This window comes from Dermatophagoides farinae, chromosome 5 (assembly GCF_024713945.1).
Source record: "Dermatophagoides farinae isolate YC_2012a chromosome 5, ASM2471394v1, whole genome shotgun sequence".
Taxonomy (NCBI): Eukaryota; Metazoa; Arthropoda; class Arachnida; order Sarcoptiformes; family Pyroglyphidae; genus Dermatophagoides; species Dermatophagoides farinae.
Genome location: NC_134681.1, coordinates 2002786 through 2029395, shown reverse-complemented (window position 1 = coordinate 2029395; position 26610 = coordinate 2002786). Strand labels below are relative to the sequence as shown.

Below are 26610 nucleotides of genomic sequence, written 5' to 3'. Positions count from 1 at the left end.
TGTGTGTGTGTGTGTTTGCCATTGTCAATCAAATTCATTTTTTTCTGTTTCTTCTTCTTCTTCTTCTTGGTTGAATGAACCTCGAATAATGATGATGATGATGATGATGATGATCTAATTATATCTATGGTCATCGTTTATTATTAGAGAATTTAATTCATTCATTCATTCGTTTTTTTTGGGATTATAATGATAATAATGATGATGATGATGATTAAGTCATCAATTGAATTGAATTGAATTGAAGTGAATTGAATTTTTTTTTCTCTCTCTCTCTCCTTCCAATTCAATTCACATCACATCAATCAATCTAGAAAGACTAAATAAGCTCAGTGAATGAATGAATTAATTTTAAACAACAACAACAACAAAAAACGTCGACAAAACAAAACCGGAAGATAGTTTTGTTTCCTATTTTTGAAAAAAAAACAAATGGTTATGGGTGCTTTTTTTGATTTTTTTTTCTTTATTTGTTGGGTGAAAATGGTCATTGATTATTAGCCGATCAACGACGATAATGATGATGATGATGAAATGGTGAAGCAAGAAAGAAAAAATTTTCAGCCACCAGCCACACATCATCATCTTCACATCGTAATAAATGTTGAAGAGAAATTAGAATCGTGTTAATAAGTTGCGATCGATGGATTGGATTTGTTTTTCTGTTTCCAGCTCGCTTTTTAGCTTGTTTGTTTCATCAAGTGAATTTTTTTTTTTTGCTTTTTCAACACGGCTCACCTTGATTTTTTGTGTATTAACTTGACTTGTTAAAAATTATTATTTTTTTGCTAATTATTGATCCAATACACACTCAACTCAGACACATACACCAAAAAGTACGAAAATAAAGATCGTGAACAAGGGTGTTTTTTTTTTATTTCGTGAGTTTGTTGTTTTTGTTGTTGTTGTTTTTGAAAAAAAACTGAATGAAAGAATCAGAAAACAAAAACCAAAAAAAAAAAAAAAATTCTGTAAATATTTTCATTTCAAGCCGACAAATTTCGATTTTTTTTTGGGGGGTTTTCATTCCAGATAAAAACTTGACAAATTGCCCTTTGGTCGAGATTAGGTGATTTCTACAATACATATGTCTATATCTGGATCAGCTGCTATGTTTTTTGTGTGGTTTTCAATCAATTAGATTAATTTTTTTGGAAAAAAAATTTACCATAATACAAGATTTACAAATATGACTGTGTGTGTGTGTGTGTGCGTTTAATCAAATTCAAAACGAAACAAAAAAAAAACAAAAACCTGATTTTCAACACTAGATTTAGTCATTACATCAATAGTGATCATCATCATCATCATCATCATTCAATCATAAAACAAAGATTTTCTTTTCTAATTTCCAATCTCTTTTTTTTCATTCATCAAAAAAAAGATGTATCGAATAATCGTGATTATAATCAAAAAAAAAAAAAAAAAAAAATAGCTGGGTGGGTGGTGGTCATGGTGGTGGTAGTGATCGAGGAGGATGAAAAGAAACAAACAAAAAAAAAAAGATTGGCCATTATTATCCGCTTGATAATCGATAAGGACGGTACAATTTCTATTTCAAAAAAAAGTAGAAATGGCCTGTGTGTATGTATATATCATCATTAATCACATAAATCATCGATATACTTAATAGACAAAAAAAAAATTTTCTCTCTTTCTCTCACATGAACAAATCGAGATCATCATCCATTGGGGTGGGGGCAAAGGGGAGAATTGTTTTTTTTTTTTTTTTTTTTTTTTTGATCGAAACCATGAAACAAATTGCAAGAAGAAACAAAAAGTAAGACGCGCGCATGAAAAAAAACAAACGAATTGAATTGAAAAAAGGAACGAATTGGATAATGAGATGAAAATTGGCGTGTAATTACAATTTCACAATCATCAGCACCACAAAAACAAAGTGAAGAGAGAGAGAGAGAGAGTGAGAAATGCTGCACGTTTATTTGTGGTTGGTGGTAACATTATTATCGACTTTTGGTAGAAAGAAAAAGAAAGAAAACCAATGAAAAGAAAATTTTTTTTTTTGTATAATAACAAAAATATTTCCGACAACAACAACAACAACAACAATACAGGTAGGTCAGGTTGAGAATCATCATCATCATCGATCGATTCATTCATTATATAATCTGGCCAGTTTTATTTTCGACCACCACCAAAAAAAAAAACCAAAGATGTGGTTTTGTTGGCCGATTCTTTTTCATAAAAAATTTTTTTTTCTGTTCATGTTAACAATCGATTCGTTTCGATTTGTTTTTTTTTCGATCAATTATCGTCATAGACATCATTATTATGATGATGAAAATATTGAATAAATTACAAACAAACGATATATTGTTTGGGTTGGGCATTGGTATATGGATTTTCCATTTTATTTCAAAAAAAAAAAACAGAAAATCACACACATGCCTTTGTTGTTGTTGCTCATGATGATAATTTGGCGTGTGTGTGTGTGTGGTAATTTATTAGATTTTTTTAAATTTTAAATTTTTTTTCCTTTTGCTTGGATCTGAATCTAAAATCTAATTAATCCAATTTGGATTATCCAGCCGAAATTCTTTTCATTTCCATCATCATCATCATCATCATGGTAGTAATGAGATAAATTATGGATTTGAAGAAACAACAAAAAACAAAAACAACAACAGACTAGGTGGTCAACAACAAGAAAAATGAATAAAAAAATATTCAGGAACTAAAATTTGTAATTTTTGGAAAAAAAAACCAGAAAAACAAACAAACAAATAACCACAACAGACCAATCATTATTATCATCATCATCGTCGTCGTCATCACTATTATTAGGGCTATTATCGCCCATAATTATGATGATGATGATAATGATAATAATAACTGATGGATTATAAATAACATAACATGGCAATTTGAATTTTTTTTTTTGTTTTGTGTAGAAAAACAAACAATTGTCGATCATATTGGTAATAATCATAATGATAATAATGATAATAATAATCTGGCTAATGATGGATCAATCAATCGATGTGGTATTGATATAATGATGATGATTATTATAAAATGTAAATCAAGTTGTTTTATGAAGAACAAAAAACAATGGAAAACAAACCAACAACAACAACAACAACAACAACAAAAAACGATTGGCAAATGTTGAATATATATATATATATGTAAATTATTTCATATTTGAAATTGAATTTTTTTTTCTGTTCTGCTGAGTTTCAGAAAAATGATATTATACACACATGTATAATATCATTTTTGAGTGCAAGAAAGACAGGAAAAAACAAAACCTCTGATTATGATCATGATTTGATCTTCATACTCATCATCATTGATATTCACTAGTCACGAGTCATGTCGAATGTGTCTGTGTGTGTGTGTCACGATGAATGAATAAATGAAATGCTATCGATGGATAAATAAAATGAAAACTAAAAAAATCTACACTGGTCAAATAATCACATTTTCAATGTCTAGATGTTTTTTTTCTGTGTTAGGCTCAATGCTAGTATAACAAGGTGTTGACAGATGATTTGTGAATTGGTCCAGGTAATTTTAACAACAACAACAACAACAACTAACAGCCAAAAAAAAGCGAGAAAAAAAATTCGTGAGACAAACGCGGAATCAAATCAATCGAGAAATCGAAAAAAATGTTATGGTGATATTGATGATGGCGGTTGAATCAGCCCAACAACAACAACAACAACAAAACCGAAACCGAAAAAAAATGCCGCTCGACAAATTGCCAACGGTATCCAACAATTTGTCCAAAAAAAAAAACGTAACGAAACGAAAAAAAAAATTCGTGCAGCACCCAATTTTTATTGATTAATCGAAACATTTCGAATGAAATTGATGACATATTATTTTGATTTTCAAATCTCTCAATATTCATGCTTCATACTCACACACACAGAAAGATATATGGGGCCATCGAAATTGTAATGTTGATTATTAATAAATCATCAATTTTTGTGTGTGTTTGATTTTTTGGAAGGAAAAATGTGATAAAAAGAGAGCACTATTTTCAACAAACAAAAAAAACGATTTGACCTTTCACCATTCAGTTTTTTTCTATTGGTACCAAATACTTCTGATTCGTGATATGGCCATTTATTTTTTTTTTCTCCGGTCTATCTACCCTGTTTATTAGTGATTCACCATCATCATCATCATCATCATCATCAATCGTTATTAATCACATGCACAAACACGTAGAAAGATTAAAATTTAAACTTTTGGCAAAAAAAAAAAACAAAACAAAACAAAACAATTGAAAAATTGAACGAATAATCGGTATTGTCGGTATTTTTTTCGATAACAAAAACAACAACAACAACAACAGCAAAGATTATCTTCAGATTTATCATTTTATCTGTATTTTGGACCAGTGGAACAATAACAATAATCTAGATAAAAACATTATCATTATCATCAATCTAATATACATTTCACACCAATTTTTTTCGTCATCGTCGTCGTCGTTGTTGTTGTTGTTTGATCATTTATCTTTGGCCAATTATCGTGATGTGATAACAAGAAATGATATGATGATGATGATGATGATGATAGATATGATATGATATGATCAGATGGGATTCTTTCTTTCTTTTTTTTTCACTCTACCACAATTGTTATTATCATCATCTTTGTGTGATGAATGAAAACAAAAAAAGAAAGAAAAAGAATTTCTCGAATTCAAAATTGACACCTTCAACCATACAGAAAAAAAAACTACCGTATAAATTCTCATCATCATCATTATCATCATCAATCAATCACTTATCAAGAATGAAATTTCTTTTCTTCTTCAATTCTTTGATGTTTATCTTTTCATTTTGGGTATCGTTGATCTAGATCTTTTTCCACATTCATTCATTGTCTAATTTCATATCACACACACACACACACACACACACACACACACACACACACACACAGACACAATATATGGATATATGGATGATGATCATTCATTATTATTTTAGTGTCGGCTCTATGAATTTATGTGTGTGTGTGTGCGATGTAATCTAGAGAAGAAGAAAAAAAAATTCATTTTTTTTCATCCTTTTTCTCCTCATTTAATAAGTTGTTTTGATGGTGATGAGAGATAGAGCATCACACACACACAAAAAAAAATTTTTTTTTTCAAAATCATAATGCTACCTGATGATGATGACATTATCTTAACATTTAATCTTTTTCTTTTCACTTTAATCCATTCATTTTGTTTTTTTTTTGGCTCTTTTTCAACACTTTATATTTCATTTAATAAATAGTTAACATTATCATCATCATCATCATCATCATTGATATCAATAACCGCAATCTTTTTTTTGGGGCCACAATATCATCATCATCATCATCATCAACATCACCTGTACATCATTTTGGGTGTCCAGTATATATATATATATATTCAATTTATGAACGTGAATGTTGTAATTATTTTTTTTTTATTTCGTCATTTTTTTTCCAATAGCTGCGAAATGTTGAATGAAAAAACCCCTTTTTTGCCTGTGGTATCGGCTTGATTTTTTTTACACAGACACACATACACAGACTCAAACTCTCGACACGTGTTATTGTTGTTTTTTTTGACGCTGGTCAACAACAACAACAAAAAATGACATTCAATATGGATAATCATTATTATGATTGATCAATAAATGAAAAAATTGTGGATGCCAAGAAAAGGAAAAAAAAACTTTGACCATCATCACTTTGTGTGTGTGTGTATTGTGTGAATGATGACCATAATGATAATGGTGATATGTGTGAATCTCACACATGCCAGAAAAAAAGCCAAACAAGCAGGCAGGCAGGTCTGATCACGGATACGGATGCGTCACAAATCGAATCGAAACAAAACTAAAAAAACGATGCTAAAGAGAATTTTTTTTTCTGTACATATGAGATGAACGCATCTATTATATTCTCTATGTGTGTGTATATAAGGGTCATCGTCATCGTTGTCGGCTTTTCTATCTATTTAAATGATGTATTTTTTTTACTCTGGTTCGGTGTGTTATTATTTCGATGATGATGATGATGATGAAGAAAGGAAAAAAAATTCAATGCACGATAAATAACAATGATGATGAAGAAGAAGAAAAAAAAGAGAAAAAATTCGGGCGCTTACTAGCTAATGATCATGGATGATAATGATAACCACATTTTCTTTTACGAATTGTGAAAAAAAAATTCAATTTTCATTCGATTATAAATAACAACAACGAGATCCGGAACAAAAAAAAAAATTTTTTTTCTTTCAACTGGCTAGTTTTTTTTTGTATTGATAAATCAATCGGACAAAAAAAATAAATAGAATATAAAACGAGAGGAAAAAAAGTAGGCAGAACACAGATCAATCAATCAATCAAATTGAAGGTGTGAATGTCAATGTCGATGAAAATCGATCAATCATTTTAAATCTAACAAATGATCATCATCATCATTATAATTATCATTGAAAATTTTTGTTTATGTTTGTGTTGTATGTGTAAAATAGTGAGAAAAATAAAAAAAAAATTTCGCTTACACTTACACTTACGAGCCTACGTTTAGGCTTGATCAATGGTCTATTCTGGCCATTCATTTTATGATATAGGCCACATGCATTACAAAGATAATGTCCAGTACCATCACGACGCCATAATGGTGTCGATGTTGCACCACAATTGACACATTCACGGCCTTCTGTAAAAAAAAAAAAAAAATAAAAAAAAAAAATTAAAACAAAACAATAATTAAAATGTGAAAATGTGAATATATGCATGAATATATCAATGAGAATTTTATGTACAAGTTAGATAGATTAGTTTGCTATAGTAGAAATGATGAAAGTTTTCAAAGAATTGGTTATTTATAGAAAAAGAGAGCGAGATAGAGTGAGATAGAAAGGATGGATGTTATATCATCATCATCATCATCATTATTATTATAGGGAAAAAAAGCAGCCAATTTAAATATTCATTTTTTTTCCATTGCCCAGACATAGACACACACACACATATCCACACGCACACATCATTTTTGATTTGCTTTGGTGAATTGAAATTCAAATTTTCAACATTTGTATGGCAAAAAAAAAATGATGATGATGATGATGGACGATTTCATATATGCAAATGTGTTGTGGAATGAGGAAAAAAAAGGCAAGCCAAGCCGTTTATGATTTTAATTTTTTGTGTTTTGATTTTTTTGATTATTACATTGCAGAAGCAGAAGAAGAAGAAGAAGAAAAAAAAGTCCAAAGTATGTGCATATATAGTATTTATATAGTTCTTGATCGATTATGATGTGTGGCTAAAGCAAAATTTTTTTTGTTTTGTTTGTTCTTTTGTTGTCACTTTACTGTCTAATACCGGAATAATTAAATGAATGAATGAATAAAGCATCAAATTAATCGAACAGAAAAATAACCAACGAAAGGATTGAGCAAAGAAAATGGAAAAATAAATAATAAAAATAAGGAAAAAAACAACGAAACAAAATTAAAATTAAAATTAAAAAATAAAAATAAAAATAAAAATAAAATAAAGAAAAAAAAAATGAAAACCTTTTCCAGAACTAGAACGGCCTTTGGCACGATTATTATTTGTTTTTTGGCTAGTAAATGATGTTTGATGATGATGATTATTATGATGTGGATGATTTAAATAATGTTGACCATGATGGATACTATTTCCACCACCACCACCAATACCACCAACACCACTATTTAAACCATTATTACCATGGTGATGATGATTATGATGATGTTGATGTGAATGATGACCATTTGATGATGAAATTGGACTAATATTGCCACCAACACCACCACCACTGCCACCTAATGCAGCAACGGCTGCTGCTGTTAAACTTCCACCTAATTTAGTTGTACCTAATAATGATGTTTGATTTAATGGTGGTGATGATGATGGCTGATGATGATGAGGATGATGAGGATTAAAACTAGCATATGGATTCTGTGTACCATATGGATTATGATGATAATGGTGATTTGCGGCAGCTGCCGCTGCTGCTGCCGCTACAGCAGCTGCGGTTGCCGCTGTTGGATTTGTTGCTGTTGTGGATTGTTGTTGTTGTTGTTGATGTTGTTGTAATGATGATGTTGTATGTGAATGATGATGTGGATGATGAGCATTATGAAAATGTGATGAATGATTCGAATGATGATGATGAGGATGATGATGTGAATGCAATGATCCCAACATATGATGACGATGATCATGTGTAGCGATTGTTGCTGCAGATGTATGTGGTGAATGATGATGTGAACCGATTAATGCGGCAGAATTTACAGCAGCCGCAGCTGCTGCCATTTGTCCATATGCTGATGTATAATATGGACTTAATGGTGATGTTATTGATGCTGATGATGTATGAAATAGATTGCCACTATTATTATTATTATTATTACCGGTAATATTATTTAAAATATTTATAGAATTTGTAGAATTTACAACAGAATCATTATTATTTTCATTCTCATCATCATCATCATCGACAACATCATCATCTTCTTCATCAACATTTTCATTGTTGCTGTTGTTGTTGTTGTTGTCACCGTTATTATTATTATCATTATTGTTTCTATCATTGTTTGTTGAACAACTACTGTTACTATTACTACTACTATTACTATTATTATTATTTGAATTACTATTTGTTGCTGCTGTTGTTGTTTGTGTACGATTATTATTATTAACTAGATCAATTGAAGAGGTATTTGAATTTGAATTTGTATTATTATTATTATTATTAGTACCTTCACGTGGTTTTGTACTTGCACAACCAATCAATCCTTGTGCTGCTGCTGCAGCGGCTGCTGCCGCTGCTGCTGCTGCTGCATTACCTAATGCAGTAGCTGAATTTAATGTATTAAGCATATGATGATGATGATGATGTGGATTATGATTATGATGATTATGGTGTTGTTGATGTTGTTGTTGTGATGTATGATGCGGATGTGTTGAATGATGATGTTGTTGTTGCTGTTGTTGTTGTTGTTGATGAAGATGATGACTTAAATGATGTGATGATGCAATTATCGCTGATGTTGATGATGATGTTTGTGATTGCGTTTGTTGTTGATGATGTGTGCCCGGATGTAATTGATGTGTTATTGATCCATTATTACTACCACCGCCTGGTCCACCACCACTACCGGTATTACCCGTTTGTGTTGATTGTAGATTCTGTGGTTGTTGTAATTGGCTAGTTTGATGATGTGTTGTTTGTTGTTGTTGTTGATGATGTTGTTGTTGCGGTGGCATATGATAATATGAACCAGGTTTAATATCAATTGCAGCGGCTGCTGCTGCAGCTGCTAATGCAGCAGCTGCAGCTGATGTTTCAGCCGCATTCGGCACTAGATCCATCATTAGTGATGTTGTTGTCGATGATGATGATATTGAAGGTATTGTTGTCGTTGAAGATGCGGATAATGATGAGAATCCGCTTTGTGATGATAATGCAGGTGATGATGATAATGAAGATGATGATGATGAAGCTGCTGTAGTTGATGCAGCAATAGCGGCTGCAAATACACCAAATGGTGGTGGATGTGGTGGTTGTGCCGTAAATGACAAATGATCGGGCGTACTACTATCTTTTGGTGGTGTTGGTGGTAATGGAAATGTCAAATGACTACCATTAAAATGACCACCACCACCGCCACCACCGATGAAACCACCCGCGCCACCAATGATGCTGCCACTCAAACAGCTGTTATTAGTGCTAGTGAAAATATTTCGCTCAATTTTGTATGATTTTAATTGCTGTTGTACGTTTGAAATAATTGGAATTTTATTTAGAAAATTTTCTGACGAAAAAAAATTTTCACTCCGTAATTGTTGTTGATGATTAGAATGTTGATTGTTTGACTGGATCAAATATTGATTTCTATATCGATTATGATGATGATCAAATGACAATGATGATCAATTATTTCTTGATGATTGATTTATTGTTGAAGAATTCGTTGTTGTTGTTTCAATTTTAGCATTTAAAAATAAAGAATAATCAGGATTTTTATTTTTACTATTAGTAGTAGTAGTCATACGATCTATTATCGATTATCATCATCAGCATCGTTGCCATGACAATGAAAAAATGGTAAACGTTTGCAAAATTTTTTTTCCACATCAATCAGATCAAATCAGAAGAAAAAAAAGAGTTTTTCATCAATGAATGAATGAAAAATCACTATTGGAAATAAATCATTCAACGATATATAAATATAGCGAGGATTTTTTTTTTTTTTTTTTGATTCGTGGTCGATATTGATTTATTGATGATAGAAATTCGATGATGATATCCGTGAATAGAAGTGTAGAGAAAAAAAAATTTGACGATGATAATCGGTTTGATGATGTGATTCGTGATGATATGCACATACACACACACACACATATATGCATTTGAAATAAACACCGACACACACACACACAGAAAATTGAGTTGATAATGAATATTTTTGGATTTTTTAGTTTGGTTTAGTTTTGTTTTTTTTTTTTTTTTTTGATTTCGATTAATTTGATGATAATGATAATGATTAGATTAGATTAGAAAGACCATTTTACAGTTGCAATTGTTGTTGTTGTTGTCATTGTTGATTTAATATTGCCAAATCGATCATCATCATCATCAACATCATTATCAAATTTGCACCGGATCAATTTTGAATTGAAATAGAATTTTTTTTTTGCCAGTGTGTGTATGCGTGTGTGTAGGTGTTTATCATCATTACCATTGAGGCAATAAATAATAGAAACAAGGACGATGGTGTAAAGAAGAAAAAAAAAATAGTCCATTGTGATGATGATTATGATTGAAATTAAACGGAAATAATCCAGAAGTGAATTTTGCGTTTGCGTTTGTTGTTCACGAATTATCGAATACGCAATCCAACCGCATAATGATGAGAAAACCAGAGAGAGAGAAAAGAAAAAAAAGAAAAAAAAGAATTCATATTAATAATGGGGAAAAAAAAAATTTTTTCATTCAAAAATCAAAAAACTCCCACACAACAAAAACACTACTGACACAGTCAGATCCGTACATGTGTGAACGATACACAAAATAAGAATTGATGACAACGATTTGAATAGAAATGTTTGCAAAAAAAAAAAGAAAAAAAAAACTTTTAATCATCAGAAAAATGAAATTTGTGTGTGTGTAATCAGTAATTTGGGAAAAAAATTTTTTTTTTTTTTTTTTCGTTGCCGTTAATAATATCAAGGCAAACAAAGACAAAGACGAAAAAAAAATTGATTTGATAAAACGCTCTAACGATAAACATTTGTGAATATGATGTGGTTATTAAAGATTGTCATTTTTATTCGTCTCTCTCTCTCTCTCTCTCTCTCTCTCTGTGTGTGTGTGTTGAATTTATTGGAAAAAAATTGCAATCATTTCATTATCGAGTACAGATCATACAGAAAACAAAAAATTTGTCGTTGTCAACCAAAAAAAAAGAAGAGAAAATTTACACACACAGTTATCATCATCAACGACAGTAGTCGTCGTCTTCTTCTTCTTCAAATTTTGATAAACAGCAACGATATTTGGTCTTGATATTGAAAAAAAAACCTGAGAAACAAAAAAAAAAAAAATGATGATGATGATTTGAAGAAGAAGAAAATAAACCAAACACACACACACACACACACACACGCACGCACCAAGATTTCAACACTAGAAAAATAAAGTCAAGGACAATGGATTTTCATGTCGGATGATCACAGCTGAAATTGATAAGAAAAAAACCAAAACCAAAAAAATGAAATGAAATGAAATGAAATGTACAATTCATTTCAGTAAAGATAAGTGAGTGTAGAAAAAAAAACAGAAAAAAACCAGTGGCTGATTAACGATTGATTTCAAAATTTTTTTTTGTGATGATGATGAAAATCATGAAAAAAAAATTATTGAAATTTGAAACCAATCAAAAAAAAAAATTATTACCATACAAATGAACAAACCAAAAACGAAAAAAAAAACAAAAACCGAAAATCAAAATATGGCACAAATTCAAATGTGAAGAAAAAAAAACAAAAACGATGAATTTTTCAAGATGTAAATTTTTTTTTCAACATGAAAAAAAACTTGAGTTTAAAATTCAGGACCTCATACAGTCAATTTCATTCAGAAGAAAATCAAAAAAAAAAAAAAAAATCCCTGGCTTCATCTCTGGTGTTTGGTATTGTGTGAGATCGAAATGTTTTTGAATAAAAATAAAAACGAAATGTGGGCCTGGTTGTTGTCGTTGTCGTTTTCGTTGTCGTTGCTGTTGCTGTTATTGTTGAATTGATTGTTTGAAAGAAAGAAAAAAAAATGGTCCAACCCTCATGTATGGTTTTGTGAACCATCAAAAAAAATGGGCCTAGCTTGCACCTTTCATTCTGGTCTAATATGTATCTGTGTGTGTTTTTTTTTTTTTTGATGTAACCAATATTTCACCAGAAAAAAAAGAATGAAAAAAACGGATTTTTTTCTTCTTCATTTTTCGTTACCAATATACATTAATGGTGGGCTGGACCTAATTCATGCAACATGAAAAAAAAATCGCGTGTCGTTTTGTTGTTGTTATTGTTGTTGTTTCTGGATCATTGTTTTTTTCCTGTTTGCCCCTTGTTGTTGTTGTTGTTGTTGCTTTTTTTTGTCTGTCTCTTCATCTATGTCTCTCAATGGATGAATGACAAATTTGACAAGGCAAACAAAAGAGATAAAAATCAAATTTTTTTTCTTTCTTTATGGTGCTAGTGGTGGTGGTGGTGATCCATTAGTGAGAATATTTGAACCATAATATCCATATATATTTAGATTTTTCAATTGAGATAAAATAATGATAATAATAAAAAAAAGGTGAAAGGAAAAGAACAAAAAAAAACTGAAATTTTTATTTTTCATTATCCTCAGACAGACAAGCAAAAAAGAGAGAGAGAAACAAAATAACCGTTCAAATCAAATGAATCGATTTTGGATCGCTAAATTGATCCAAAAAAAAAAATACGAAACAAAATGATCAACCATAAATGACACACCCGGCTGTGTATAAATTTCAAACAAATCTAAATAAAATGATGTGATTTTAATACACACACACACACACACATGCTGTGTTTTGTTTATTCAAGCGGTTTTTTTTGTCTACTCTCTCTCTCTCAAACATAACTATGAAATCGAGAAAAATGTCGCTTACGATACACACACACACACCTTGGCTGAAAAAAATAGGTTTCAATATCACGAATGATCTGACCTTTTGTTGTTGTTGTTGTTTTGTGTTAAAGGTCGATAGGTTATATTGCTAATGTTTGTTTTTGTTGTTGTTGTTGTTACTGTTGTTGTTGTTGTCTATTCAATTCAATTAACTAACTAACTACTGATGTGTTTTGACGATATCCACATGGAAAATATTATCATCATCATCATCATCATCAAATATCATGAATAAATGAATGAATGAAAACAGAAATAGCAACCAGAATACAGGTAATTCCGGTAGCGATAGTGTGGTGGAATTTGTTTGTTTTTTTTTTTGTTTTTTTTGTTCTCGATTGTAACAAGCGTAGAATGCTAGAAATATATACAATCAAGGTGGTCAATGATGCTTGGATGGTGATGGAAATATTAATTATAAAAAAGTTGGCAAAAAAAACTATTCACATGTTCTATGAGCTAGGATTAATGATTATCATCATGATCGTCTGTGATCATATTTTGTGGTGAAATGAAAAAATTGAATTTTCATTATGCGAATAAATTTTTCTTAATCTTCTTTTTCGATCATCATCAATTCTATCACACACACACACACACACACACACACACACAAAACTTGATTGTAAATTCAATTTATTTGATGATTTACATTACACATTTACTCAAAACATTGTGTTGCATGCAAGTGAGAAGAAAATTTTTTTTTTTTTTTTTTTGTTCACCAAACATGTATATATTTAGCATCATCATTTGGTCAAATCTAGGAAGACGAAGAAGAAGAAGAAAGAGAAAATATCAATTAACCACACATTGAATTCGACACTTGCAATATATGTAAAAAAAATCATGGTGTGGAAAAAAACCAAAAAAAAAAATTTTGATTGAATAAACCACCACCACCAGCAAAAAAAAAAAAAAAGACCACCATCATCATCCAGCATCAAGATCAGAAGAATCATTTGTCTTCAATGCTTGTTGTTGCTGTTGTTGTTGTTGTTGTTGTTGTTGTTGTTGTTGTTATGGTTGTGGTTGTTGTTGTAGTTGTCCCCCTCAACAAATTACATTTTCATTTTATGGAGTCCAAACGAACACCTGAGAAAAAAAACATCATCACCATCTTTAATCGGCATCTTGATGATGAAATGAAATGATGATTTGAAGAGTGAGGATATTTGGGCAAAAAAATAACACACACACACAGACAGAGACAGAGAAAACATGATGACCTGGGTCAAGAGAGAAGTTAATGATATTTTTTTTCCCATTTCTTTGGTGGCCAAAATACATAATTAATATCATCATCATCACCATCATCATAATCGAAATGAAAAAAAGAAATTGATGAAAAAAAATCAATTAATTAATTAACACCACGATCATCGTCATCAGAAGGAAGAAGAATTTTTTTTTTTGTTTATTCAGAATTTGAACAACAACAACAACGGCGAAAAAAAATTGATTTTCATTTTTTTCAATTTAAAACATTGCTAAATAAAACTGAATTTGAAATGGTGGTCTGTTTTTTTTTCTCCTCATTCATTTAAATTCATATGAAAAAGAAAAGCTTAAATAATGACCAAGGAAATTGTAGCCAAAAAAAAAAAAAATCAAAAGAACCAGATATTTATGATTGCCAATTTTGACTGAAAAACATCAATCACATGTAAATGTTTGTGTGTGCGCTGGTTATGCCAAAGAGAGAGGTAACTGATTTTTTGGTCAGACATTTATTTCATCAGAAAAAAAAAGAAAATGAATAAATTCATGGTCTGCACAAGTCACATCTAGCTTATTATCATCATCGTCGTCTTTATTATTATTATGGTCTCCTATCGTCGTTTGTCAAAATGATGATAATCCATGTTGTTTTTTATTTTTATTTTAAATCGTCGTGTGTTTGAAATTGTAACAAAAAATGACAGGATTTTTTCTTTTTCTTTTTCTACTTTCCAACTAAACGGGCGCCATTATCAACGGTGATTGTAAAAAGAAGGAGAAAAAGAAAATTTTTCAAAAAAAAAAAAAAAAAAAAATCAAAGCTCAGCTTGAGGCAAATGTGTGGTTAAAGGAAGAAGAAAATGAAAAAAAAACAAAATTTAAATAAAATTTTCGTACTACACCGTTGTGCAATGAATTGAAACTGTTTTTTTTCTTTTTTTCACCTGAATCAAAAAAAAAAAACTGTTTTGCCTTCCAGCAATACAGTGATGAGATAAATTGTATCAAAAAAAAAAAAAATTTTTTTTTCTTTTTTTTCGTTGAAAATTTCCATCATTCTTCAATTGATTGTAGGCGGATTTTTGTTCTTTTTTTTTCTTAATTTCGGTTGTTAATTTTTTGGCAAGACAAAAAATTCTTTCCCATGAATCCAAACACTAGTGGCGATGATGATGATCAGTATGAATTTAAATCAAACAAAACTAATCACTTATCATCATTGTCATTTCAAAGAATGGATTTGTCTGTGGAATTTCTCGTGATTCATTCAATATGAATTTTCGTCAAAATTTCAACGAAACAAACAAAAAAAATATTCAAGTGAAGAAGCCTAAAAGGTCATCAAAAATTGATTTGATTTGATATGATTTTTTTTGCTTTTCTTCATTTCAAAACAATGAAAATGTAGCAAACAAAAAAAAATGCCAAATTTAGCATGCGCCACAATGGTATATTGAGCCACAACACAACAATAAGCAGCAGCAGCAGCAGTATATATACGACACATTTGAGGATGAACGACAGTTCATTCACAATTCAAATGTCATTTTATATATAGGATAGGATATCTAAAAAAAAATGAAATGAAATGTCACCTGAAATATACTGAAAAAAAAACCAAAACAAGCCGTTTGGCCGAGCGAAACCAAATGATTCTCTCTAAAAACATTCGTTGCTCATTTCATTCAATTTATATACATGACTCATGTCACAATAAGTACAATATAATTTTTTGTGTGTGTGTTGTGTTTCTGGTTGGTTTGTTGTTGTTTTTTTTCCAGGACAATTTAATTGCAAACGAGAGAAAAAAAAACAAGCCAGAAAAAAAAATAAATCATTCAACCAAACACCGTTTAGAAATTAGAATAATAATAATGATGATGATGATGATCAGAGTAGAAAAACAATTCGCAATAATTTGTTGTTTGTGGCAAATAGAAACATTTTTTTTTTTTTTTTTTGAATAAATTGAATAGCTGGACGGTTATATGATCGTGGTCAGTTTACAACAACAACAAATGCTTATCAGTTTTGGTTAATCTTTTTTTTCTGTTGTTTTGCTTTGTTTTATTTTGTTTCGTTTTGTTTTGTTTTATTTGAATTAGAAAACTAATTTGTAACTAATATGTAAAGTTTTTACGTTGTTGTCTATGTGTGTGTGTGTGTGTGTATGTATTAAATGTAACATTTAGAATGGATAACCCATATTTTCGTTGCCGTTGTTCATTTTATTATCATCATTTTAAATCTCTAATCTTTAGATTTTTCTTTTTTTTTGTTGTTGTTGTTGTTGGATTTACATTGGATTCTGTTGTTTGTTTATTTATTTTCTGTTTACGTTTTTATTGTTGTTGTTGTTGTTTAAATCCGATATACCCGATTCAACGAGTGAAAAATGATGATAAAATTCAACCAACCGACCATGCAAACCAATAAACAATCCTAACATCCTACGCATTAAAAAAAAAATGAATTGGAAAAACCAGGACATTTTATCACAGGTATTTTTTTTACATACACACACACACGCACACAGAGAGAAAGAAAAAATGTTACTATTCAATTTAGTTCATCATCATCATCATAATCATTTTTTTTTAGTGTGATAGGAATATAACGAAATTAAAAGAAGAAAAAAAATATATACATTTATGCTTGTCACTTGTCACTTGTTATGTATTTGAATATATAAATGGCACACTTGACAGATATATAGCAAATGATCACATGTAACATGTGCACATAACGACAAATGACAACACATGAATAAAACAAAAAACATTGTGGTTAGTCTAGTTCAGAATAAAAAAAGTGAATTTAGAATAAAAATTGAATGAATGAATGAATGAATGGGTTTAGAAAATGATGATTCCATTCAATTCGGGAAATGTTTTTTCAATCAATCAGAAAGAATTTGACCTCGACAAAAACCACATTTAATTTTCTGGAAATTTTCTCTCTTTCTCTCTCTCTTTTTTTTTTTTTTTTTGATTACAATTTTGATGAGGAAGAGTAAAAAAAAAAAATACAAACGAAAAATAAAAGAAAATTATTATTATCAAAACACACACACACACACACACACACACACACACAGCAACGAGCAATATAATGAAAAGATAAAAAAAACCAATAAAAAACCTAGATTGACCAATATCATAATCATCATCATCATCATCATCATTATTCCACCTGCGCATCCATCGTCAACAAAAAGAAAGAAAGAAAATCCATATAAAAATAGCATCCTCTGTGTGTGAGTGTTTGTTGTAACAAAAACTAAACACCAGAAGGTTATGAATTCTTGTGATGCTTTTATGTATGTGTGAGTGAGTGAGTGAGAGACATAAAACTGTCACACACACACACACACACACCGAGAGAGAGAGAGAGATGGAAAATTACATGAACGGATGAGCCAGGCCGGACATTTGAATTTTATTTTCTGATACAGATTTTTTTTTCTTGATTAACGAGAGAGAGAGAAAAAAAAATATACAAAATAAATTGATTTGTGTAGGTTTTTTTCTTGTGAATGATGAAATAAAGAAAATCAAACGATGAATCCATTGCCATTATTGATTCCATACACGAATCAAATAGAATGATGATGATGATGATGATGATGATGAATTATTGAACAATTTTCATAAAAAATGAAAACAATAAATAGAAAAAATTTCGCCAAAAAAAAGTGATAAAACTATCCACTGCATATCTATCTCTATAAAGATGTTGTCACAACCACCATGTCATTTTTTTTTTTTTTTTTTTGGTTGACTTTGAATTTTACAAAAAAAAATCATTACATGATAAACAGACAGTTAGAGACAAGTTGATGTTGGATAATGTGATGTTCATGATGATGATGTGGATGATGTGGATGATGATAAAATCCAATTTAAATTAAGTCAAGATAATTAATCTTATTTTGTGAACAACAGCAACAGCAACAGCAACAGTAACGACGAAAATGAGAAAAGAGAGATTGCGAAAATAAAAAAAAAAAATTCAGATTTTCAAATAAAAAAATGATGTCATCATCATCATCATCATCATCATTCGATTTCCACTATATTCACATTCCATTGCAATCATTCGTTCATTCATTCAATAATTTTTTTTTCTTGGTTAAATACACTGTAAATGTGATATAATTTGTGGTATGGAAATGAAAACTTTGTAAAATTAATTTCAACACACTTTGACAGAAAAAAAACAATGAAAAAAGAAAGAATTTTTTCTACTTCTGCTAAAACTTGTGTTTGCTACGACTAATACGATTATCATCATCATCATCATCATCATCACCAATCATGATATAATGTGTTGATGTGAGACCATATATATGTTTTATGAGAAAATAGTGTTTCGAGCCTCCAAAAAATCGACACTTGTTGTTGTCATCGAATTCATCAATCAAATTGGTTTTTTTTTCTTCCATTTCTTTTATATCGAATTAGAAAATTCTCTCATTCTATCTTATGGACAAACATTGATTAATCCACTGATGATTGGATGATCTCTCTCTTTCTCTCTGGTTAAGACTTTTCTTCTGATTTCGTTTGGTTCATATCCAATGATAATGAATTTCATGAGATTAATCACAAGATTAATCATCATGATAATTTATTTGTCTTTGAATAGCCCAATTCAGTTGGTGGTAATAAATAGCAAATGAAAAAAAAAGAAACAAAATAAAAACCATTCACAAATTATCATCATCATCATCGTCATCATTAATGGTGACAAGCAAAGCAAAGCAAGAAAAAAAATGGAAAGCCAAACAGAACATCTTTACACCCAAAAAAATATGATATGGAATTTTGAAAAAAAAAGAGTTTTTAAAATTTGAAAATTTAAAAATTCCATTTTACATCACACACAGAGAGAGAGAGAGAGAGAGAGAGAGAGAGAGAGAGAGAGAGAGAGAGAGAGAGAGAGAGAGAGAGAAATTTTTTTTTTGTTTTGTCAATCTAACCACAAAAGCAGTAGAAGAAGAAGAAGAAGAAGAAAAAAAACTGAACACAAAATTCAATGCAATCAAAAAATGTGGAGAAAAAGAAGAAAAAAAACATTCACATTCAAATTCATGATGATGAGTAGGATGATGATAAAGTCACCACCACCACCACCAAGCAGAGAGCCATGGCATCAGGATGGACATAAAGTTTTATTATTATCGCGCGCATTTCAATGCCAATTTTCATTTTGAATTAAAATTTCTTCGTTTTCTTCTACTTTGGTTACAAAGTTTGTTACAAAGTTGAATGTTTTTCAACTTTGAATTAAAAAAAAAAAAATTTTTTCAGTGTAAAACAAATGAGATAGATTGTTTTTTTTGCATGAAAAAAACGACAGAGAGAGAGAGAGAGAAAAGAACTAAAAAAAAATGCAATCAAAATGAAAAGAAAAGAATGCTCAGCTAACTAGCGCAACAGCTTTTTTTTTGTTTGTTTGTCTCTTGTCTAACTAGTGAACCTCGATTGAATGCTAATGTCGTAATGTTTGTTTGTTTGTTTTTTTTCCACTTTATTCTTTCCATCATCCCACAAAAGTAGTAGGAAAAAAAAGAGTGTAAAGAAAAAATTTCTGAAAAAAAAGAAGAAAATTCTGATGATAATAATTTCTCTTAATCAAATTAATGGTTCGTCATCATCATCATCATCATCGACGACAACAACAACAACAACAACAAATTCGTAGTCGTCGTCGTCGTCGTCGTTGTCGCAGTCGTCATTGAGTCGAGACGATGAAAAATTTTATTTTACGAAATGGTCGCCTCTAATTTTTTTTTTTAGTTTGAATCATCAAATGGATGCTAGAACAACAACAACAACAACAACAAAAAACGACAAACACACTGGATTCCAATCAATCAATGATCACTGTGTGTGTGGCTATTGATAGAGTCAAATTCAATTTAATGAAAATTTTTTTTTCTCCATTTATTACATAATCTTCGCTTATCCTAATTAGATCTGTGAATATAGAAATTATCTAAAATTTGTTTAATTATCAATCATATGATGATTGTGAATCACAAAATCTCTCACGCACTTTGGCGAAATAGAGTGAGAAAATTGAATGAATCAATTGGAAACGAGCAAAAAAAAAAAAAAAACAAAATTCCCATGATTATTGAAATCTGAAATTCCAAAAAAAAAAAAATTACAAAATCAATGAAAATGTAGACAGGAACGAAAAAAAATGTCATCCAGACATCCATATAGAAATATGCTGCTGTATCAATCATAATTCGCATCGAAATAAAAAAAAAATCGAATCGATTATGAAATATAGAAATGGTAGCCATAGTAGTAATAATCTAGTCTTTCGTTTCATCAATCATTCAGAGAGAAAATGGGAAAAAAGAAATTGCAAAAAAAAAGAAAAAAAATTTAGATCATCATCGGATGATGAGATTTACGGATATATTTATTCATTTATTTCCATATTTGTGAAATAAAATTTTCTGTTGTTGAGCATTGGACACTTTTTTTGTTCTTCTTCTATATGGCCAGACATTATGACATCTGATATATGATGATGATGATGACGCTGATGATGAAGATGATGAATTGAATTTGATCAGAATAAAAATGATAAAGAAACTGCAAACAAATTGAAACAACAACATTATTTAATTATCAATCAATCATCAATGATGACTGATTGTTAATAATGATAATAATAACGACATCATTATCAACTAATGATTTTTTTTAAAAAAAAGAGAGATGCTAATTTGTTTTCCTATAAAATTGGGAATTATAATCGTCATCTTCATGTTATTATCTAATCAGAACATCGAAATCAACAAGCTAAACAGATCAACCGACCAACAAAACATTGGTGGTCCTAAAAATGTTGTTTTGTCGCAGTTATTAATCATAAATTGTGTCCATGTCCATCATCTTTGGCTAATCAGAATGTTGTTTTTTTTTTCATTTTCTGCTACTAGAAATGTGAATTCAGATTTTTTATTTTTTGAAAATTTCAACCAAAAAAAAAATAAGACCTGAAACATTGTATAAAATGGTGAGATAAGAAACTTTGAAATTGCCAAATAAAGTAATGATCATCATCATCATTTAGTGTGATGACGGGTGTGTGTGTGTACGTTGATGCTTAGATAGAGAGAAATTAATCAAATGAAAGTTTTTAGTGGCAAAAAAAAAATTAAATTTTTGTCTTTATAAAGTGTGATTTAAGCATTTGAAAAATTGGAATAATTTTCCAACCAATTCACTGTAAATCATCTTGAATAAACAAGATGATGATTAATCCACCAATCTATCTATAGATCTTTATTATTATCAATATATAATGACTTGCTATTAGATATAATCTAGTTTAAGCAAACCGATCATTATCATTGAGATTAGTATAAATTAAAATCAATCAATCAATCAATCGATCAATGATTTAGTATATGATAATCATCATTAGTGATGCATGCATATAATTATTATATATATATATATATATATCGGCACCTGATTAACATAATCATCACATTGTGATCACAAGTGATGATGATTTGAAGGCAAAAAAAAAATGAAAATGAAAATTATTGAAAAAAAAAATTCAGTCAGCAGAAAAAGTAAACGCATAGAACAACAAACAAACAAACAAACAAACAGCCAAAATGATTAATTAAGTTGTAAATGATTGATATGATCAAAATCAAAATCGATAATATTGAAATGCTAATTATGTTATTTTTTTTCTCCTCTTGTTGCTTTTGAAACTGCCACCATCATCAACATCAATTATGATTGTGTTAATAGTGGGGGAAAAAATCAAATCAATTATGACAGGTAAGTAAACACAAGCGTGCGCGCACACACATGACAAGGGATATGTTGAGGCGATAAACAAACAAACACATATATAAATTATAATAATAATAATCGATTAATGAATCAATCGATTTTAGCTCATTTTTTTGCTATTACATAATCACAAATCTGGCAACTCATTTTCATGTTAACAAAAAAAAAAAAAAAAATTTCTTTGTCCATATCCATAACAACCAACCAACCAATCAACCAAAAAGCAAAAACAAGAAAAAAAAGAACGTAATCATTTCACGTGTTTTGTTTATCAAAAAAAAAAAAAATAAAATAAAATGCTTAAGTGGAAAATATTAAAAAAAAAAATTTATTTTTCACTTCTTATCAAATTTATCTTCGTAAATTTTTTTTTCTTCTGATAACGATAACGAAATGGAAACAAAAAACACAGAACAGAACAGTAACGAAAATCATCATCATCATTATTTTCAACACGGTTGAATTTTTTTTTTTTTATTATTTTTCAATTAAAATTCATTTCGTTGAATTTTTTTTTTCTTAAATTACCTGAAAAAAAAATTTGAAATTCAATCCAAAAAACAGAAACAGAAAATGAAAAACAAACTTGGGTGAATGAGCGAATAACCATCGACAACGATTGATTGTCAAGGACAAATTGGGAATTTTTTTTTTTTATTCAATATTTTTCTAAGCATCACCAAAATGAATGAATGAAAAAACTTTTCTGTTAACGCTGACGCCTGAATCGTTAATTTTTTTTCAATTTTTTTTTCTTTTTTTTGGTTTAACCACACATAATCAGTGAATGATCATTTTTTTCAGAAATTAATGTTGTTGATAATGATGATGATGATGATGATGATGATGATAAATTTTAATTATTTTCATTTATTCATTCAGATACCAAAGGATGACAACAACAACAACAACAAAAAATAATAATAATAAAACTTTAATTTCTTCAATTTTCAACAAATCGTAATCATTGATCATTGATCATCATCATTGTAATTAATCGCTATATAACTTATATGTATGTATAAATAAATCGAATGAAAAAAAAATATGCCATTATGATTACCACACGTCATCGATGACAAGCTCCAAATATTTTGGAACTATAGTTAGAATATATCCACTAATTCATTCATCCAACTTGTTAACCGCATCAATTTTATTCATTCATTCATTTAGTAGTTTGTCAATCGAATTGGGTAATGAATTTTCTTGAATGTTTTACTCTTTTTCTCTCTCTCTCTCTCTCTCTCTCTCTCTCTCTCTCTCTCACTCGTTTGCCACCATCATTTTATTTCATCATCACCAGCAGTTCATATCGTGTTAATAACACACACACACACACACACCTTGTTTTTTTTTCATTTTCAATCAATTCTTTCAAAAGTTAACCAAAACGAATGAATTTTTTTTCGAGTTTCAAGGTTTCTATACAAATAACAACAACAACAACAGCAGCAGCAGCAACAGCAACATTGATGTGAAAAATGAATTGAAAAAACGAAGAAGAACGAATTGAAGCAAAAAAAAAACGAATCAATCTCTCGAACGAAATAGCAGTAGAAAAAAAAAATACAAGCCTTACAAGAATGAATAAGAAATCTTTTTTTTTCCATTCCATTTCATTTCATCCAGAAAATAAAAATCCAACAAAATGAAAAAAAATAAGATAAATTGAATGGAATTTGTTATTTTGATTTTCAAGTTTTTTTTTGTTTTATCTATAGTTTGGAGTGAAACAAAAAAAGTGAAAAATATTTTACTCGTGACCAAAATTTATTTATTTTCTCTCTCTCGCTCTCTCTCTCGCTGGTGGTGGTGGTGATGTGCTGGTGTTTCATTCATTCATTCATGTTCGTCACCTTTGTTGTTGTTTTTTTTTTTTTAAAAAACTCGAATGGTGATTATTCGCACACACACACACACACACACACATAGACACTTGAAGATCACGAGAAATAAAGATCAATTCTATTTGAGTAAAAAATTTGTTTGTGTGTGTATTACAGGTAGCACACACATAGTGTTCAGTTGTTATTCAGGTAGCTGGATACAATTAAACATTGAAAAAAAAATCAAGAAAATTGATAGATTTAGCACACACTTCCCACATACACACAAAAAAAAAAAAAAAAAAACAGTAAGAGATTTGTAAAGTAAAGTCAATATAAATGTGAACATCACCTATGTGGATGTCTTATTATTATTATTGAATTTTAACAAACTAAATGTTGTTGTTGTTGATGATGATGATGGATGCTTGTTGCATTTATTCTTTTACTTCTTCATCTTGGTTAGGCACCCATTTTTTCGCTTGCTTGCTTGCCTGATGAATGATAGATGATGGATCGAGTAATCGACACAAGCAGTCGGTTAGTTGAGTTAGTCAGTTAGCCTGCCACCACCATCATCACCACCACCACCACCAACACGATTATTTTCGTGTATTTTTTTTTCTTTCTTTCTTTCTTATGATGATGTTGGTGATGACCAAATGGTGAAAAAAAAAATTTCGCATCTTGTTTCAAAGCCAGGTAGCCAAAAAGATGGATTATTTAATAAATAAATAAAACTTTGATGCGTTATGATTGAACAGAAAAAAAATGTTTTTTTTTTTGTTTCCGGAAAATTTCTCTGGTGTTCATTGAATCATCAATTTACTTATTATTTTATCATACATTCAATAAAAAAAACGTACACAGAACGATAATTATCGGTGACAAATTTTAAATTTAATTTTTTTTCCTTTCAGTAGTAAGAAGTAAAAAAAAACAAATTGAGTGCAAACTAGTGTGTGTGGAAATTTCCAGTAAATAAAAAACGGAAAAAAAAGAAATTTTCTTTAAATGCCAAACATTTATTTAAAAGTTTAAACGTTTTGCTAAACATGTGAACAATCAACACACGAAAAAAAAAACGAAAACTAAAACAAACTTTTTTTTATCAATCTGGTAATCTTTTTTTTCTGAGCTTGATTACCACATCATCATCACCATCACCATCATTTTCAATTTCGATGCCTGATGATGATGATGAAATCATTTCATTTTCCAATGATTAATCAATATATCGATTCTTTTTTTTCAAACATAAATCATAAATTTAATTTAGAAATGTTAATCAAATTCAATTATGGAAACCATCATCGTGGATAGCAATTAGAATTTGAATCCATTTGAAACACAAGCGCACACATGATGATGATGATTATTTTCAACCAAAATTATCAAAAAAAAAGAGTGGAAAATTATCATTATGATTCAAAATGACAACGACGACGACGATGAAAAATGAATGGTTCTCAATGCATCAAAGTGCCTCTTTCTGATTTTGAATTTTAATGAATGAAAAATGAATATATGGAAATTGTCACCATTCAAGAAAAAAAAAGAAATGATAAAATAAAATTCAATTCAATCGATTGAATCATCGCAAGAGAGAGATAGAGAGAGACAGAATCAGATCCGATTACATCAAACCAACAATGATAATGATGATGATAATCTTATCAAATCTATCAATCTACAATATTTATAGTTGACAACAAACAAATAAACAAACAAAAAAAAATCAAGATCAAGTTTACATCATTAACATTATCATGATTATAATCTAAACATTTGTCTGTGTGTGTGTGTGTGTGTGTGTGTGTGTGTGCATGAAATTAACCCTTTTTTTATCAACTGTCAAAGAAAAAGGGTTAATTTTATTTTTCTATCCGTAGAAGAAAAAAAAACAACTCAAGTTTGTTGTTGTTGTTGTTGTTGTTGTCGTTCTGCATGATCAAAACGAAGATGAATGAACATTTAAACATTTTTGGACGTTTGTTTTTTTGTTTTTTCTATTTTTTTTTTTTTTTTTTTTTTGGATTATCCGCATATTTATATATTTAGGATTTGAGATAAAAAAGATGCAAGAAGAAAAAAAAATAAATGACATTTCTGGTTTGGTGGTGGCGGTGGTGGTGGTGGTAGTGTTGAGGGTTTTTCAGGATTTGAAAATTTTTTTTCCTGGTTTTTTTTCACTAATCAGTCAGTAGCAAATGGAAAAAAATTGGGTTAAATTTGATCATTTTTGTTTTTCCAAATCACCATAGTGTGTTAATGTCAATCATCAGAAATTGCTGATTTTTGTTGTTCGATTTTGTAACGAAAAAACAGAGATTTTCTTTGAAAAAAAACGACCACTATGACACAACCTGAACAAGAAATGAAAATTTAAATTTAAAATTTTTTTATTTTCAAATCTCGTTTTCTGATTCATCAACCAATGAACACTCGATGATGACCGATTCGAATTGCAATTATTGAAAAATCATGTTGGTGGTGGTGGCGGTGGT

At 29.6% G+C, this 26610-nt stretch overlaps 1 protein-coding gene across 6 annotated transcripts in view; it reads right to left on the bottom strand.

The window, feature by feature from the left end:
- The window catches only part of LOC124499720 (uncharacterized), a 74370-nt gene that overhangs the window by 12689 nt on the left and 35071 nt on the right, over positions 1-26610 (bottom strand). For 2 of the 6 annotated variants that reach the window (XM_075731054.1, XM_075731052.1), the window contains exons 2-3: positions 7547-10197; positions 6527-6684 (exon numbers count right to left, since the gene is read on the bottom strand). In XM_075731054.1, coding sequence (XP_075587169.1) covers positions 6527-6684; positions 7547-9374 — 1986 coding nt within the window. In that variant the 5' untranslated portion in view covers positions 9375-10197. Of the gene's footprint in view, positions 1-6526; positions 6685-7546; positions 10198-11017; positions 11060-26610 lie in introns of those variants that run through there. The other 4 variants (XM_075731058.1, XM_075731053.1, XM_075731055.1 and 1 more) reach the window with 4 other exon arrangements.